This window comes from Corvus cornix, chromosome 6 (genome assembly GCF_000738735.6).
Source record: "Corvus cornix cornix isolate S_Up_H32 chromosome 6, ASM73873v5, whole genome shotgun sequence".
Lineage (NCBI taxonomy): Eukaryota > Metazoa > Chordata > Aves > Passeriformes > Corvidae > Corvus > Corvus cornix.
Genome location: NC_046336.1, coordinates 12,871,133 through 12,889,578, shown reverse-complemented (window position 1 = coordinate 12,889,578; position 18,446 = coordinate 12,871,133). Strand labels below are relative to the sequence as shown.

Here is an 18,446-nt window from a genome sequence, read left to right as displayed (position 1 = left end):
CCAGAAGTGATCAGGAACACGAGGAGAGTGTACCTGCTTACTGCATAAAACGTAAACAGTACTGAAATATGCTGTAAGTTGACATCTCTCTCCCAACTCTCCTCCTGTTTGAAAGACAAGCTGAGCCATTTTGCAGTTTCCATAACTGAAGTGGTTTGGCTGAGAGGCAAAACTATTTTGCCACTAGTAAAATTTTTAGGGGTAAGCCTGGAGCCACTGAAAGGAAGGTGGGGATGATGCTTTCTTTCCTCCTTTGATTTTGAAGAGGCAAAGATTTATTTTATCCTTTTGGACATTTTCTTACAACAAATGGAGTTTGTGTAACATTCACAAGCCAGGTGTTTATTTCTGTAGAACAAAAATATCAGCCTGTGATTCCTAGCCCTAGGAATTTCAAGTGCTTCAAAGGAAAGATAGTCTTGCAGGAGAAGCTTAACACTTAAAGGCAGATCAGAAAAAAAATATCTGTAGTAGACTTTTCATTGCAAGTCTCCTGTTTCCCTTTTGGGAGTCTTTCACCAGCAGTCCAGTGCTTTCTTTTCCCTGGAATTACAGCTCAAGCTCCAAGGACCTTTTGCTGCCTGTTTCATTGATTAAGATGTCTCATGGTGCTCATCAGTATATTTTTAAGTGCACACTTTGCAATGAAGTGAGACTATGTAACAGCTCACCAGGGAAGGCAGAATTGTCTTGATTTCTATAGCTGATGAAGTGAAAGATCAGGGATTGAATTCCTGATCCATCAGGATCATAGAGACATAGAGGGGTTTAGGTGGGAAGGAATCGTAAAGATCATCTAGGTCGTCTAGGTCCAGTCCCCACTAGACCAGCTTGGTCAAAGCCCCATCCAGCCTGGCCTGGAACACTTCCAGGAATGGGGCATCCATAGCTCCTCTGGACAGCCCTGTGCCAGTGCCTCACCACCCTCACAGTAAAGAATTTCTTCCTAACATCGAATCTAAACCTCCTTTCTGTCAGTTTAAAGGCATTCCCCCTTGCCCTGTCACTACGTGCCCTTGTCAAAAATCCTTCTCCAGCTCTCCAGCCCTTTGAGTACTGGAAGGTGCTCTAAGGTCTCCCTGGAGCCTTCTCTTCTCCAGGCTGAACAGGCCCAACTCTCTCGGCCTGTCCCCAGTCCTCTGAGCATCTTCATGGCCATCATCAGGACTCACTCCAACAGATCCATATTATTCTTAGGATGGGAGTCCCAGAGCTGGACGCAGCAGTTCAGGTAGGCTCTCACAAGAGCAGAGTAGAGGGGCAGGGCAGAACCACTTCCCTCGACCTGCTGGCCACACCTCTGGTGGTGCAGCCCAGGACACAGTTGACTTCTTGGGCTGCAGTCACACTTTGCTGGTTCGCATTGAGCATTTTGCCAACCAGCAATACATGGATGCCTACAGCTTGCTTGCAAGCTGTTGGAGTTCAGGCTCCTTAAAAGCTCCTGAATATCTTTTATGCCTCGAGTTCATTTATTGCACAGCTGAGAACTTAATTGTATGAGTGTCCTAAAAATGTGCTCATGGGTATGCTAAAGTTGCTTCTTGCATGATTTTTCTAAATGTATGTTCTTTAGCCAACAGGAAGGTAATGGGAGACACCAGTGTTTATATTCTATGTAACGTATATGAGTCCTGATCCTCACCTGAGACTTTTAGGCAGTGCTGAAAAATACTAACTGTAGCTGTCAGTGGCTTGGAGTGTTTTTTCATATTCTTTCCACCCTCCCGTACTGCTTTTGAAAGGCGCTTTGTTATGCGAATAGGTTCCTCCCAGCAGCTGCAGAACTTTCCACAGTAGGAGCTAGGAAGGAGCCAGCAGACACTGCAAGGAAAGTTGGTGCCCTTTTCCCGGCTGCTCACTAAGCACAGCAGTACTGCCCTTCTCAGCCACACTGGCTCAAACTAGCCCTTTGCTAATGTTCTCTTGCCTGGTGAGGTTGCAGCTGAGCCCTTAGGTGAAGCTGTGGAGATGTATTACTGTTCCCCATCTATCAGAGCTAAGGATTCAGTTCCAATGTGAAGCCGATCCATGTGCCGATGACAGGTTGTCTTCTCTAGTGCACTGTGTTGTGCAGTGTCTGTGTGCTTTGTTGGCAGAATCACCTCCAGCTCAGGCCAAGTGAGAGCACTGTTCTTCTGGGCCTTGTACAAATGAAGGAAGAGTAGTTCTGAAGTGCAGCATAAATAGGCAGCTTAAGTAAAATATTACAGATCTTGATAAGTTTTCTTTTTCACTAGTGCCCTCACCCTTGTTCTGTGAATGCAATAGTAAATCCTTATTGTACTCCTAGCTTTTTTTTCCAGATCCTTTCAGTGGGCATTAAGATGATACAACTCTGCTGCAACTTCCCAGGCCATTGCAGTGAAACTGGTTGCACTTTCTTTGCCAAGAAGCCTCACTTGTGGTGCTGGTTGTGGTTGTTCAGAACCTGCACTCAACACCTCACCTGGGCTGGGACTGATTCTGCTGGCCATGAGGTGGGAAGCCAGAGTAGCTCTGTGGAGAAATGTGTGAGCCCTTGAGCTGAAACACATGGTCAGTAGTCTACCATTGATTACACCTAGATTATTTATTTTTAAGACGTTGTTTTGGAAATCATGAAGATGAAATGGTTTGGTCTTGTCAATTTAGTTATAACTGTAATGGGAGAGTAAACCATCACCTACTGGTATAGCTACAACCATGCACCATAAAATAGAGATAATAAAATGTAAGCTGTCCTCATGTGTACATCTTTTGCTGGAGTAGGGAGTGACATATCCCATGCAACCTCCTGTTTCATATTTTGTTGTTTTAGTCATTTCCCGTGTTCAGTATTTGTCCATGCTGTGCAGAATGTGGAGTTAATTTCCCAGCTTTTGCGACCTTGATAGATGGAGTATATAAGCATTTCCTATATGATGAATGTGTCATATTACTCTTTGAAGCAGGGAAAAATCATTATTTACATCTGAGAATCAAATTCCTAAGTAACTTGTTGAGGAGGATGAGAAGTTTGTAGCAGACAGGAGGTTCAAACCTGGGTTACCTGGATGCTGTTTTAGCACTTTGAGAGTATTCTGAAGTTTCTTGACTTGGTGTTACTAATGAGACTGATTGATGCCTTTGGCACTGATAGGGCCTTTACAGCCTTTTACCCTTAATCTACAAGCACTGTCCCTACAGGTGTGACTGTATGTTGGCACTCTCCAGAATGAGACAATAATGCTTCCAAGCCTCTAGAGCTCAAAGGGATTAACCTCCAGCAGCTAAGCATGATTCTGTCCTTCTTCCAGCTTCTGCTTTCACGGCATGGACAGAAGCCACCCCTAGATTGCCTTAACTTGCAGCCCAGCACATTAAAGTGACCAGAAAACTGATGGTGGTTCACTTTAACATACAATGCTGGAGATAGCACAGTTCAGGAGCTGTTTCCAGGTGGCTGGGCGGGAGCTGAGTATAGGAAACACTTCTGTCAAAACGAGTTTAACTCAAGTGTTTGTCAGTTGTCTGTCAGCTGTGGGTCCAGCAAACACAGTTGTGGATGCAGAGTATCGGTGGAATAAGTTCTTACCTGTGTTCTCAGCCATGATGCTTTGTAGGATCACTTGGGTTGGAAGGGACCTCCAGAAGTTTCCAGTTGATGCTTTCTCAGAGGGCCGACTTCCCTGGATCACATCCCTGGATCCTGTTCTGGAGTTTGATCACTCTCTAGTGACACTGTATGAAACAGTTGTGTCTGCAGAATTAGGAATAAGGTTGACTTGTCTCTGTGGGTTTAGAGGAAAAAACAACTTATCTGTTGTATCAACATTTGTTGTTTACAGAGACAATTTTGTAAAAACGAAATCTAAACTGTGAGTCTCCAGGCTTCAGGGACAAGATTGTCACTGGCTGAGTTTTGAAGAAGCTGAATAATAAAATCTGTGAAATCAGTATTGTGTATGTGTGAGCAAAACTGTACCTTGTCTCCTCTTTTCCCCTCTGCCCTGTAACAGCTCTTCCCTCGTTGAATGGTAGCTCAGTGAAGTGCAGTTCTGTTTTCATACTGGCCAGCACAAATCAATTCACAAATTTTACTCAGATCTATCTCAATGTAAGCTTTCTAAGTGGATCCTACATGAGTATGTCAGAAAGCTGACAAACACGCCTCCAAATAACTGCAGAGTCAGTGCCTCTGCATCTGTTTGGATTTAGATGTTGGAATAAATCTCTAAAAACTATTTAACTTTCTAGAAGAGTTTTCCATTTGGTGTTGATGGCTTACACATTTGATATGATGTACTGCAAGAGCAAGCTCTAAGCAGCAGCTGCCATAGACTGACATCTCTGAGCACTGTGTCACTCACTTTCCAACCTTGATTTTACATGAACAGAAATCTTTGAGCATGTGTTCATTTTATGTTTGTATTTGCCCTGCTTATACATGAAGTTTTTCTTAAATCAAGCTACAAAGGAGTCCAGTAAGCTTGTGTGTGTGAGTTTGGGGTGGTAGGAGCTCATGGAATTTCCTGCTGAGCACTCTGAAGAGATAACCATCTGACATCCAGATAACCACCCCCTGCTTCTCAAAAATGTTTTTATGCGAATGCATACTTTTTAAATGTCAGGAAACAATCCAGGAGAATATGTGAGTAAGCAGGTAGGTTTTGGCTGAAATAACACTTCTGGATGCTTTTTAAGCCTTTTATATAAAGGAGTTGCTGTGCCTATTTTCTTATGAAATTGCTTCACAGGAGCCTCCCAGCATGCCATCGGGGTTCTCGGAGGAGAGTTTTATACTGTTTGACAGCTGCACTAGAAACGACTGCTTCCTGTTAGGCAAGATGCTGGAAGCACTAGGTAGGGTCCCCTTTTTTCTTTTTCTTTTTTTTTTCCCCTGAAGCTCTGGAATCAGAGTCATTTGCTTATGGTGGGCAGAAATTGTGCAGTGCACCTGGAACTTGAATTCAGAAGACTGGCTGTGTATAATCTTGTTTGAGGCACATCAGCTCTTGTCCAATGTCCTTTCCAGGAGATGGAGACACTGAAGTATTTAGCTCAGTGGCTGCTGAAAATTTCTCCTTTGGTTTTAGACAGACCACCCTTCGTATTCCTTGTTAGGGGGCAGTGAAAGGGAAGTGATTCAAGTGATTCTCAGGGAGGACCTATGAAGTCAGTCACTGGCTACCCTGATGCTTTTTGAGACACCAGTCCTCTGTGTTGCTAATAGTAGTCTCTTTGCTACCTAATAGAAAAATCTTCTGGGATGGGTATTAGCTCTGCAGCCTTAAAACAATATTGAGGTTTGGACTCTGAAGTACTTTGGTCTCATCAGGCTGAGTGGTGGATACTGCCAGTCACCTTGGTTTGACCAGCTTCTCAAACTTCTGAAAGGTCCTGAGAGGCTGATCTGGAGTACTGAAAGCTATGAATTGGCAATTTCTGTGTTGGGGTTTTTTTTGGTGGGTGCGCTGGGGATTGTGGGTAGAATTAAAATTGCTACTGATGCAAACAACAGCAGCTCTTCCTGATGTCAGGTTTAGAAATGTAGCAATACTATATTTCTGCAGCCTTCAAAATTATATCAGAGTAGCTCACCAGCAGCAGAACAGGTAACTAACTATCTTTCTAGAAAGACGTGGAAGGATGCAATTAAGGAATTGAAGTAAAAGGCATCTTAAGTGGCTTCAGAAAAGTAGTGGTGAAGGAGCTGAAAACTGAGTCTAAGACAAGTCGTTTCAGAGTACTGTGACCTTGCTTCCCAGAAGAGACATGGTTTATCTCCCTGAAGCTATTGGGAGTGCAGCTGTGACTTCTGAAAGTACAGTCCTAACTATCCCCAAACAGCCTGAAAGGGCTTTCTTCTTGTTCCCAGGCTGAAATAATCATGGTGATTTCCCTATGTAAACTCCCTTTTCCAGGGATTCGTTCACCTAATATATTTATATGCACATACTCTTAAACTCTCAAAAAATAAACACCTGGTACACTCTGCTCCTTGTACAGAGCTGTGTAGCTTTCAAAAGCAGAATTGCAGAAATACTGCCATTTGCACTGCAGTGAAGCAAACCTTCTCTCCTTCCTTGTAAAAGTGAGAATGAAAATGCTTTGGCAAATAGCTTTGATTTAAACTGAAAAGCCTCTGGTTTTCAGAGCTGCTTTTAAAGCAAAGGGCTACTTTGGCTTTTGATCCTCTTAAGCTGGGTTATTTGATGTGAAAAACGCCCTGGGTACTCTGCTGCAGAGGGGAGCAGCTTTTCAGTTCTCTGTGTGTGGCTTCAGGAGAGGGCCTGGCAGAGCATGGGGTGCTGAGGGGCTCAGGGGGGCCTGGTTGCACAGCTCTGTAAATAAAGGGGCCTCTATTTCTTTGGATTCTTTTGCTGGAACTAAATATCATGATCAGTGAAACTCTTACCTCATTAAAGGAACAAGCTAGGCTCCTCCAGCATATGCGCAGTGCTGCAGTGTGGTTTGTTCTGCTGAGCTGATTTGCTGAACAGATAAAGGGAGTTTTAACCCAAAGAATGGCATGTAATGTATGACCTTGGCTTTTGAAAGGTTTATTTTTGTTCTTTTGACAAAATAAGGTTTTAATATTAAATATGGGGTTGGATTTGGCTTGGCAGATACCAGAGCCTTCTATTACTGCTGTAGTCATAATATAAAACTATCTGATGTGTGCCAGTGAGCATGCAGCAAGCCAAGAATTTCTCCATCAGTGTTTATTTTTGTGAAAACGTAGCTGGTTGCTTTGCAGTTGGGTTGGCTAAAAAGGTGATATGCCCTTGTGTTGGAGGGGGCAAAGCAGTGGTGGGCACAATATGGTCCATGCTGACTCTTTATACTTGGTGTCTTTAGTTTGGGGGCAAAATATGGAATTCTTTCCCCCCCTTCTTAGTGTTTTAGAAGTGTTTACAAGAAACTTTCACTCAAAACTCCAGGGTTCACCAGAACCAAGGCGTAAAACAAACTATGTGAAATATTCAGATCTGTTAGTACAGAAACTTAATGCTGTTTTGCAGCTTTCAGTTTGTGTAGCTGGGGCCATGCATGGATACAAAATACTAATGCTGAGGTTTCCTTCCTGCACATGTTCCATCTCAGATCATCGTCTGAGATGATCAAAGCTGAGGCACTTTTGGACTGCTGCATTGCAAGAGTTTGGCTGAAGAAATTACTTCACTGCTGAGATGCTGAACTGAGCTCCAAAGTCTTTGTTCTAAATTGGCTGTAGTTTGAATTGGTTACCTTCAGATTTAAACCATGACCACCATCCCCCCAAAAAAACCAAAAACAAACAAACAAACAAAGCACCCAAACAAAAAAAAACACCAACAAAAACACCCAATCAACCTAACCATGACCAAAAAAACCCCACACCAAACCTACCATCTCAGTCCTCGCCTCCCCAGCTCTCAGAGAAACCAGCCCCAAATAGTCCCAGCATTTGTAGATCAGAGTCTGTAATCAAAGTGCATTACCTCTGCAGCTGGCACAGGAGTTGTGTCAGGCTGACCTGCTGGGAATGCTTTGCTGCTCACTGGAAAGGGAGCAGGTTGGTGCAGGTACAGGTAGTAGAGAACGTGGGGAGGTCTGTGGAAGAGGTCATGGCTTCCATGTGCTTTAGCAAGATTTCTTCCATCTGTGGGTTATTCTTACCCTTCCACCCAGTTTTTTTTGTGGAAATGAGGCTTGTCCAGTCTTTCTCTTCCGGAAGTATTGTTTGGGTTTTTTAGTTAGTTCATTGATTGTGGCTGGATGAAGGCGGCTGATTTTCTAGAAGTCTTCCGGAAGTTTGGGGGAAATTTGGAACTTACAGGAAGAAACACAGGTTTGAACATCTGCAAGCCTGCAAGGTGTGGTGGGCTTTTTGTCCAGCTTCTTGTCGTCCTCTTAAGATAATCCTTAAGCAGTGGAGACATAGTCTGAAAGGAGGAGACTACCATGAGAACCCAGTGTTTCCACATAGAATACAGGAAAGGAGTCTCTTTATCCTTGTGAGAGATGATCAGCCATTTGCTCTGTCTTCCATTGGCACATGTATCTGGAGATCTTGGGTTTCTAACTGGGAAAAATCGTTTCCCATGCTACTTGCCTCTCCACCAGCAGACTAATGCATCCTTAATTAACATCACAAATATTGAAGTTGGGGCCAGTGTAAGCAATTGTAGTAAGATGGATATCTATAAGAGAAGCCAAGCTGCGTAACTTGGCTACTGGATACTTCTCTGTGATTTTCCTTAGACCAAGGGTCAGAAGCATATAGGAAGGTTATAGGTCTGTGTAGCTCCTGAAGCTCATGTCTGCCTCCATTCTCAGGTACATCCCCCAAACCTCGTCCAGGAGCTCTGATCCTGGATTGTGGTCCATTGTTCAGTGGGAGAAATTTCATGGCAGCTGTTGAAACTACATTGAACTTACCTTCAAATACAAGACTTTTTTTAAGAATAAAAGCAAAACCTTTGGCAAAAATACTAACAAAATTACTATGCTAATTACATTTTGAATATTAATATTTCTTTCTATTAAAGACCTGTCTAAATTAAGCGTGAAGTATTTGCAAAGTAATCACAAGTTTTTAAAGCCACATGTGTCACAATTTCCTCAAAACCAGATTACCAACCTAAAATTAAACAGATCAAAGACTTTTACTTTATAGACCATTACCTCGGAACAGCTGCACAGTGCAGGTGAATGGCATGTTTTTAAATTTTCCCTCTAACTGTATTTTCAGCAACTTGTCACCATCAACTATTCAAAACTATTTTAAGTCTAATCTTTAAATACAAATTTCTTACATGCAAACAAAATTCTTCTAAGATTTAACTGTTAATTTGAGAATATAAGCATTGTATTGCTGCTGCATTTTCTGAGTGTTCTTTGGAAGATACATCTTGAATTTTCGGAGAGATTTTTTAAATCTTAGAAGGGAAGTAACTTAATGCTTGTTTCCTTACCTTTTATTCTCTTCAGTAGTTCTGTTTCAGAGTCTCACTACCATACGAACAAATTAATTTAAGTAGCGTTGCCTGCTAGCTTTATTGCTTTGTGACTACTGGTATGTTGCTGACCAGCAATGTTCTCCTAAATATAAATGTTGCTTTAGATTTGATGGACACTCACCTAAACACTTCTGTTACCCAGTAATTTTCATATGGATCAATGTAAAGCACATGTGGTCCTCTTTAAACAGTTATTTTTGGGAAGCAGAGATCCAAGAGGTTAAAAAAAAAGCCCACTGAACTCTATCTCATTGCATATTAGAAGTTGTGTTGTTTCAGAACGTGCCTTGAAAGGAGGAAATTCAATAGGGAGCCATCTTACTTTCCAAAATACTTAACTGTGAAAGATCAGCTTGAAGGCTTTTTGTTAACTTTGATCTTTCATAAAACTGACCCATTCATAATGTGTTTCAGTTTCTGGTTTATGCTTTTTCCTGGAATCAGTCCTTGAAAACTATCCACTTTGAAGTGTTTTTGTTTCTCCCTTTAAGAAATATTTCTGTTTTTTCCTTTACTAACTGATATGTGAAACTAATAGAACACTATAGGGGGGCTGGATGTTCAAGGTACAACTTTGCATTTGTGAGGCTGTCACTGTCCTGTATCAGTCAGTTAAGTAGGTCTGCATGTATGGTTACAGAACACAGGATTCACTGCACATCCAGATTCCATCCCTGGCTGGCTGGTTATTCACTAAGCTCTTGCTTTGTCTGAGAGCCAGATGTAATGATTTGACTTGTTGCTTAAAAGTGTATACTTCTCTCCCAAAAGAGGTTTTATATGTACCAGTTGAGCGTTTGAAATGTGTTTTCTGGCCTGTTCGCAGGGAAATTGTTTTCATAGTATTTAATTCTCAAATTCTTTGTTGAGGATAATGTGGAGAGAAATAAAGATGGACATGCTTGTATGTTGTTATACTAATATTTGTTATATTGTTTACTCCTCTATTGCAGACGTCAGAATGACTTCTAATACTTTATTGTTTTCAGTCACAGATATTTTTTCAATTTCTTTTTCCTTAGCATTTTAAAAAAGAAACTTTCACTCAAAACTGCAGGGTTCAGCATAAAGCAAACTGTGTGGAATATTCAGATTTGTTAGTACAGAAACTTAATGCTGCGTTTCAGCTTTCAGTTTTTGTACCTGGGGCCACGTGCAGGTAAAAAATACTCATTTCAAGATCCCTTCCTGCACACGCTCCATCCCAGATGGTTGTTTTATTGTAAAGCTGGGATCCTTGTGGACTGCTGCATTGTAATTACTGTTGTTACCTCTTTGGGTTTTTCAAATAGAAAGTGCTCTGATTAGTTTCCAGACTGCTCTGTTTGACTGATTTTAGTAGTACAGTGTTATTAAGCCTTTATGCATTGTATCTTTCATATGCACCAGCAAGGTACCAGCATCCAAGACATTCATGAAGTTTCCCCAGAAAATTTGCCAATGGCTGCAGGTGTCAGAGATTTGAACCTGGAGAATGATATGGGCTTATGAAAGCTTCTTTAAGGTGTTTTTATGTTCAGCATAAATCCTTCCTTTTTTCCTCTGCCTTTGAGGAGCAGTCATGAGCAAGGGATGCAATGACAGTGGTAGAAATCACATGGATGACCCTAACTTGCTTTCAAATTTGCAAGCTACTCAGTACTTCAGTTGTATCCCACTTCTCAGTGCATAGAAATTTGAATTCATAAAGGTGGAATAATATTATTTTCTGTTATGTCTTTTCTTTGGTGTTCCCATTTAGCTGTGAGTGTAAAACTTACAGTGATGCTTTAAAGACAAATTCAAGTTGTTGAAAATCCCATGAGTCCCAGGAAAGTCATGGTTCCAAGGCTGAATTGTTGTGATTGAAAACACTACTATGATAGTTATCTTTGAAATTGTATTACATCAGCCAATCTCACCATATTCTGCCATTAGAGCCAGAGTAGACTGAAAGGGAATTTCTCAAATATATCTGTTCTATGAGGAGAATGCTCATCCTTTTTCCATGGTCCTGATCTTAAATCCTGCCCTGGTTACAAGAAGTGTGTTGTGACTAATTATTTTTCATTCTCTCCAGGTTTACAGGAACAGATGGACCGAGTGGTTTTGGGTTTGAGCTGACATTCCGACTGAAGAGAGAGACGGGGGAGTCGGCACCGCCCACCTGGCCAGCAGAGCTGATGCAAGGCTTGGCCAGATACGTCTTCCAGTCAGGTACCATAGGGTTAAATACACAACCTCACTTTTTCCTGCTCAAGTTCTGCAGAACCACATCTGTTACAGGGTGTGACACTTGTCTCGTAAGCACCCAGTCAAGTCTTGGGAATTGTCTTTGTGTGGTCACTGTCTTTTCATGGGTGAGAGGAGGTCTGCAGAGTGAAATGGGATTTGGTAGGGTACTTAAGGGCAAACTGCTTGGTGACTAAGCTGGCAGTCAGGGCAGAGACTTCCCTGGTTTGGTTCCTGCAATAATGCAGGACCATGTTTTTGACCTCAAAGCCAAAGAATGATTTATGGAATGAAAAGAGTGGTTGTACCTATGCATACCCATCTGGCATGAACCACCCTCCAGTATTATCTTCTGCTTATCCATTCTGGTTTTTACTTTATATTCACCATGACTCTTTAAAGGCACTGCTCAAACTCATGGTCGTGGATTCTAGCCTCTGGGTGTTTAGTTTTCAATTTGCCTTATGAAAAATAACAGTGTATGAATCATAAATTCACTTCTTTCTTTGACTATGAAATTGGGTGTGAGCTAACACCACAATCGTCATACAATGGGCAAACCACATGCTGGGTTACCTTAGGAAAAGCATGAGCAGCAGATAGAGGAAAGTTATTACCTCTTTGGCATGGCACTGGGAAGGCCTTGCTGAAAATACTGTGTCCTATTTTGGGCCTTTAAGAGATACTGAAAAGCTGGAGAGTGTTCAAGGTGGTCAGGGTTCTAGGGCATGTGAGCCATGAGAAGAGATGGAGGGAGCAGGGCCAGTTTAGCCTGGGAAGAGAATGTGCAGGGGGATTTAATTGGAGCCTACAGCTGTAGGGAGGGTAGTTACAAGATTGTGGGGTCAAGCCCTAGATAGTACATCAAAGGGCTACAGCTCTGAACTGCAGTAATGGGAGGCCCTGGAAAAGCTTCAAGGAAAACTTGCTCACAAGGAGAGTGGCAAAGGACAGGGAATGGTTTATAAGAGAGGTGCTGGAACTCCATTCCTGGAAAGGTTCAGGACTTAGCTCAACAAAGCTAAGTTGGCTCTGATCTAGCATTGGTGATGGCTCCACTTCAAATAGGGAGGCTGGACGAGAGACCTGCGAAGGCCCCTTAAAATATTACAGAAGGGTTGGATTTGGGGTGTTTTTTTCCATACTGCTTCATGCCCTTCAGCAAGCAGCTGCGTGCTGTAACTGACTCTTACCAACCATTCCTTGCCTTGTATAAAAGGAATCTGTATGCTGTTGCAACAAGTGAACAAGTTCTAGTTTTATTTTAGTACAAATTTGATTATCACATCTCTTTTAGAAAAGAATTTTCTCAGGCTAAAATTGTCTGGTTAATAATAGACATCATGTTAATCCTGACAAGATTATGCATTTAGAAGTAAGACTTGTAATGGGGCCTACTTTATCATGTTTCTTCTTGATCTTTCAGAGCAATGCCAGTTGACCACAGCTAGATGCAGTAATTTTCTAATCTAGTCAAAGATCTCTCACTACATTGCTCTGCAGAGTCCCCAGTACTTCTGCTACATCTAACGTGTCCTGCTTTGTTTTGTTTTACTCCCTTGAGCTGTCCTCTCTCAGGATGGCAGTGTCCAGAGCAGTTCCCGTGTTCTTCCTTGTGTCACTCCTGGGTAATCAGGCACCCAGTCCTCAGCAGTGTTACTTTCTTTTCTACCTCGTAGAGTTTTTTCCCCCAGTTTGACATTCTCACTGCAGAGCCAAGTGAGCTTCTGCCGTTGTCTTTTTTTTCTTGTTTTTTTTACAGGACTACTCTGTTCAGATGTTGAAACTTTAAAACTGAAGTATTTGAAGGGTTGGTTCCTCTGAAGCCCATTAGGCATGAGGCAGGCTGTGGCATGACAGCATTGTTTTACACGATGAAAGGTTTCTTTTTGCTCAAGTTCTTCCTGACTGTAGTGCTTAGAGCATTTGTCAAATGGAACACTGATAAGTGTTGTTTAACTCTGGTGTATGTACCTCATTGTTGTCTTCTTCACTTGTAAAAAAAAAAAAAAAATCTGTCGTGTCTCTTTAATACTCCAAAGAAGCCTTAAAAACATTTGATGAACTGAATCAACTTAAGTAAAGCTTAGGAATCCACCCTGAACAAGAAGCAAGAAAAAGATTAAAACCGGCAGAAACTTTTTGGATAGGCTCCAAGCACTTTCACATGTCAGAAGATTGCTTACTCTGAAAGCTGTACTAAGAGCTAAATTCTTATCTCTTGATAAAAGCCAACTTTTAGTTATCATAGAGGTGCTCTGCTGAGTCCAGCTGAAGCTGGGGGAGAGTAAAGTGTAGTTATACTGCTGCTGAGCCTGAGCATTTTCAGGGGGTGACGAGTGAGTTGAATATTCACCTAGCAGCTACTGCTGTCCTAAATATTATTCCTGTGTATTGCAGTTTCAAAGCATGTCTCATTGCAAGTGATGTATTTTTCTAACAAACACTTCTAGGCAAATGAATGTTGCATTCCTTTGTTTCTCTCACTCTCCTGCACTGTGGCAGTGCTTTAGAAAAGCAATCTTCTGCATTGAATTTCAGACCTCTTTCAGCCTTGGCTTCTCTGTTCACTGTAACAAGCGCTTGGTGCTTTTGATTAAAGGGCAGTACTTACCCTCCTTCAACAAAACCAAGCTTTCAAGTCTCAAAAAGTTTTATTTGTGGCTTTGTCTGTTCTTAATTTTATCACTGTTTGACCATGACCACAAATTCCAACTCTGTTAGTTTTAAAAAAACCCCAAACCTTCAAACCTTGAAAATGAAACTTTGCACAATTCCATGACCTTAGCTTGTCATGGTTCATGGGTCTACTGCAAATATCTCATGGTAGAACAAATTTATACTTCAATTCAAATGAAAAGGAAGAAATGCTCTTCCTACAGAAAGCTTTTCCAGAGCTTACTACAATTGTTAACTCTTCATGTACTGCAGTATTACAACCTTTGATCACTACAGAGAGACTATGGTTTGTGTTTTCCTGAATTAAAATCTGCATTTTTTTTCTGTCTAAGGTAAATTTAGGTTGTTTTCAAGGGTCTGTCTCATCTGTGTCATGAAGGCAATATATTGATGTAGCATGGAAACAGGTACATGTGTGTATGAGCTCTTGCTGCTTCCATGGTTTTTAGCTTGAAAGAAAGCAGCTGCAGGTGTCAGGTACAGGTTTTGAGAAATTGTCATGAAAACTCATCATGCATAGAGCCCAAAGATAATGATGTGGCATATGTCATGGTTATTCTCCACAATGCACCAGTTGTAGTGAGGAATGAGCCAGAAGTATTAAGAGGATGTCCATGAATTAGAAGTTTGCAGGTTGGCTGAGCTTGATCACATTTACCCTAGAACATATCAGCATGAGCAGGCTGAGCCCCTGCTGGTTTAGGGGAGACAGGTGGCATCACAGAAGACTGGAAAACTGGCAAATGCTGTTCTTCACATCCCATTAAAAAACCTGTATCAAAATCAAAACAAACTCCCACAACAGGAAAAAAAAAGTTTCTAATTGGTCAATCAGATTTCAGGTCTTAAGAAACTGCTAAGAGAAACAAACCATCTAGAAGGCATCCACGGCGTAATGGATGTTCCAGCATGGATTTATCAACAATAAATTGGAAGAAACTAACTAACAGGTACCATAGGAAGCAGTGAATGTTGGTTACCTTGAAACTACTAGACTTTTTACATTGTCCCAACAAGTGTGTGAATGAGCTGAGGAAATGAGATCTTGGTAAAAGGTAAAGAAGAGGGCTGCAATACTGGTTGGATATTTAAACTCTGAGTGACTGTCAGTGTGTAGTCATCAACCACCAAAAGATGGGTAGAGCTGGGAAGTACTGGTGTGCAGTAAGGGCAGGGAAGCACAACAGGTACAAGGTCCTGTCCTGACACAGGAATAATCCAGTGCAATCAGCTGGGGGAAAGCAGCAGTTCTGAAAGAAGAAGAAAACTATTTGGAGTTACTATTACCAATGAGCTATACCTAAACCAACATGCTCTTCACACTGAGAGATGGAAGTGAAATTATTCTGATGCATAAATAGAAGTGTTCTGTGTATTGCATATGATTGGGTCCTACACTGCAAGGGAGAGGGAGAGCATTGTATTTAATTTTGGGCAAAAAGCTTCAAGTCAGATGCATCCCAGTTGGAGGGAGACTGGAGGAGAGTGGTAAGAATGATCCAAAGGTCCAGAAAATATGACCTGTGAAGGAACGATCAAAAGAGTTACATTTGTTTAGTCTAGGGAGGAGAAGATGGAAGATGTGAGAACAGTCTTCAAATATGCAAAAGGTTGCTGTAACGAATAAAGTAATAAATACATTTTTCATGAGCCTACTGGGGATAGGAGAGACTAAAAGTTCTGTAATTTAACTACTAAAATTTCTGTAAAATAGGCTTAGGGTTTGTCATTAGAAAAACTTCCGAATGGCAAGTGCAGTAATGCATTTGGATAGTGGCAGATTCCCTATTGCTGCATATCTTTGAGAACAAGTCAAACTGTTCTTCATGGATATTTGTCAGGCAGAGTTGATCCTTCCTTTAGGGAAGGGCAGAGTAGGAGCCTTCTTAGTCTCATTTATATTATAAATATGTCTTGAATGACTGTTCTTTTCAGGTCTTCTAAATGTAATTTTTTTTGATTCCATAAATATGTAATTAATCTTTTCTCACAGTCTCCTGATGACTAGTGCACTGAAAGATATTTAACTGTGAGTTTGATGTCTCAACTAATTGCAAAGTTGAATTTTAATATTTGACCTTTGACTAGTCAGTAGTAGGAAGCTGTTTGCATCTTGGGTACTGCAAAACAGTAGTAACAAAATGTGCAGGCAAAGAAAGTAAGGATGCAAGGTGCAATTTTTCAGTGGCAATATAATGTAGATTTCAGCTGAGTACTTCAGAAGCAACTTACATGAATTATTCCTTAGAAGACTTACTACTTCTGAAAAGTGGATTGGACAGAACCAATTCCAGTAGGTACATGACAAGTTATACATGTTGATAACAACATGTCAAAACAATGGCTAAACTAACTATAGCTGGTTTGGTTTGTGTTTTTTTCCCCACAAGCACCTCTGCACTGTCATGGTGAGGAATCCCCTTTTCAGAGGATAAGATAGAAAATACATCTGTTATTTCTGTGAAACCTGTAGGAACTTAGTATCTGTGAGCTTCTGTCCTCTGGCATGATTCAAGTCCATGGCCCAGTTTCCCAAAGTCTCCCCTGGAAAGGAGGATGGTTCTGCTGCATGGAATTGCCCAAGGCAGTACAGCTGCGCAAGCCTTTGGCAGCCAGGCTGAAAAGCAAGCCCAAAATGAGGTACATGTAGCCTTCCTTTGTAATTTCTAACATGTCATACTTTCTTCAGGTAGAAGTTATTTTATGACAGCTTGTCTCTAGTTTAAGGAAGGACACACACACAATTCCTGCCATGTGCATGATGTCCCAGTACATCAGTTTGGGGCCATTATGCCATCTCTCTATGCTGTAGTTTCACCCTTTGTTTAAACAAGGGTTATTATGGAAGTTGTAAAAGGTGTAGATGCACTCTTCTTATTCAGCACTTTTCACCTGAATCAAGTTAGTTTCATCTGAGTCATGGAGGTTCTTTGTGTTTGACGGGCACTATAACTTTTACACTGGAAGTGGGGCTCAGTGGGATTAGGGGGTCTGATGGGGGTCACAAACCTGCAGCCATTAGCCAGGAGATACCTTGGCACCTGCTGTCCCACCATAACCACCAGGCCTCATCTTCACATCTCCTGGGGTCCAGAAAGCTTCGGTGTAGTAGCCTCAGTGACTCTTTGCTTGCCAACATGTTTTCAAACATTCTTGACACAGGCCAATTTCTGTGTGTAAAAAGGAAAAAAACAAAACAAGCAACCAAACTCTAAACCTAAAACAAACTGCTTGATTCCTTGAATACAAATGAAGCTTCTCTGGCTTGTTTGTAAAGCTCTTTATTTCTTCCCAGGAGGATGACTAAAGCCAAATAAAATCTGCCAGTAATTCATATACATTTTTCCCTGACTGTACCCTTATCTTTTCTTTTCCAACCCTAGGCCGATTTATTAGTCTCTTCTGGTTGCTATGGCTCTGTAAAATATTTTTTTTTTTTTTTCTATCATCTGTTTGTAATATTGACCCATTTCCAGTGTAGAGCTGGCCCTGGCTCCTCTCTAGTATTCCAGGATTGTAGATTAAAATTGTGTGGAGATTAACTGTGTTTTTTAGCTCTACAAAGAAGTGTAAATCAACATCAGTTTCAATTCAACAGAACCTGTTATGCAATGAACTCTGCTGCGTGAATGCTGAAATTGTAGCACAGTAAATTGCTGTAGGTGAACAGGACTCCACCAAGTGTGCAGGGGCTGCGTGCCTTTATTCTGCAAAGTGGTATGGAAACATTAAGTCACCGGTTCCAACTTAACCCAAGTTTGTAATGGCCAAAAGCTCTCATCATCTGATAGTTATTCAGCAGTCCATGAGAAATTGGTTGGATTTTAGCCTAATTCCTCTTAGATGTTTCTCATAAAACAAGCTGTTCTGTGAGCAGCAGCTCAGATCGAGCCTGGTCCTTTGCGTTTTTGTGCACTGTGTCCTGCACTGCTGTAATAAATCCCCTTCTCCCCATACTGCTGCCTGTGAGCTTACCTCCCCAGTACTTCCCATCCCTCCCCCCAATCTCCTAAGATAGCCTTGTCACATCCCCTAGCTTCTAGCTGGGACGTATGGGCTGTGACTGGTACCAAATGATGTGCTGGCTGATAAAACAAACTGGTTGCTGGTGTGCAGAGTGGTTGGCTGAAGAGCTGGTCACGACAGGCAGCTGTCAAGCTCGTGCTTTGGTCTCTAACCTGTAGCTGGCTTCCTCTGGAGCTGGATGGCAATGCTGAAGTTGTTGGTGACGGAATTGCCAGATGTAACTCTTGTAAATTGTTTTGAAAGGCATTGCAGCTGTTGGTTGGAGATAGACCTGGCCCTTTTCACTCCCTGTTGTAGATCTGGGTTCCCTTGGTTAAATTATTGCAGGTCCCCTCTGCAGGCTTGCAAAGCTTAATATTATTTGTCAGTTTGTATGGCTGTAATTTTTGGGACCTCCAGAGTCTGATGCTTTTATCCTCACTTGTGAGGCAGGGATACCTCCAGCTCTGTTTTGTGGGTGGGTGCTGAGGCACAGGCTTGCCAGTCCTTAGACAGCAGCTTTGCAGTGGCCTTGGCCATGGCTGAGGCTTCCCAGGCTGTGAACTAGCACGCAGCTGGTGGCCT

General features: G+C 41.8%; 1 protein-coding gene across 2 annotated transcripts in view; it reads left to right on the top strand.

Annotated features, from left to right (window-relative positions):
- Positions 1–18,446, top strand: part of SUFU (SUFU negative regulator of hedgehog signaling) — a 91,117-nt gene that overhangs the window by 15,147 nt on the left and 57,524 nt on the right. For both annotated transcript variants that reach the window (XM_039553748.1, XM_039553749.1), the window contains exon 3: positions 11,026–11,162. In XM_039553748.1, coding sequence (XP_039409682.1) covers positions 11,026–11,162 — 137 coding nt within the window. The remainder of the gene's footprint in view (positions 1–11,025; positions 11,163–18,446) is intronic.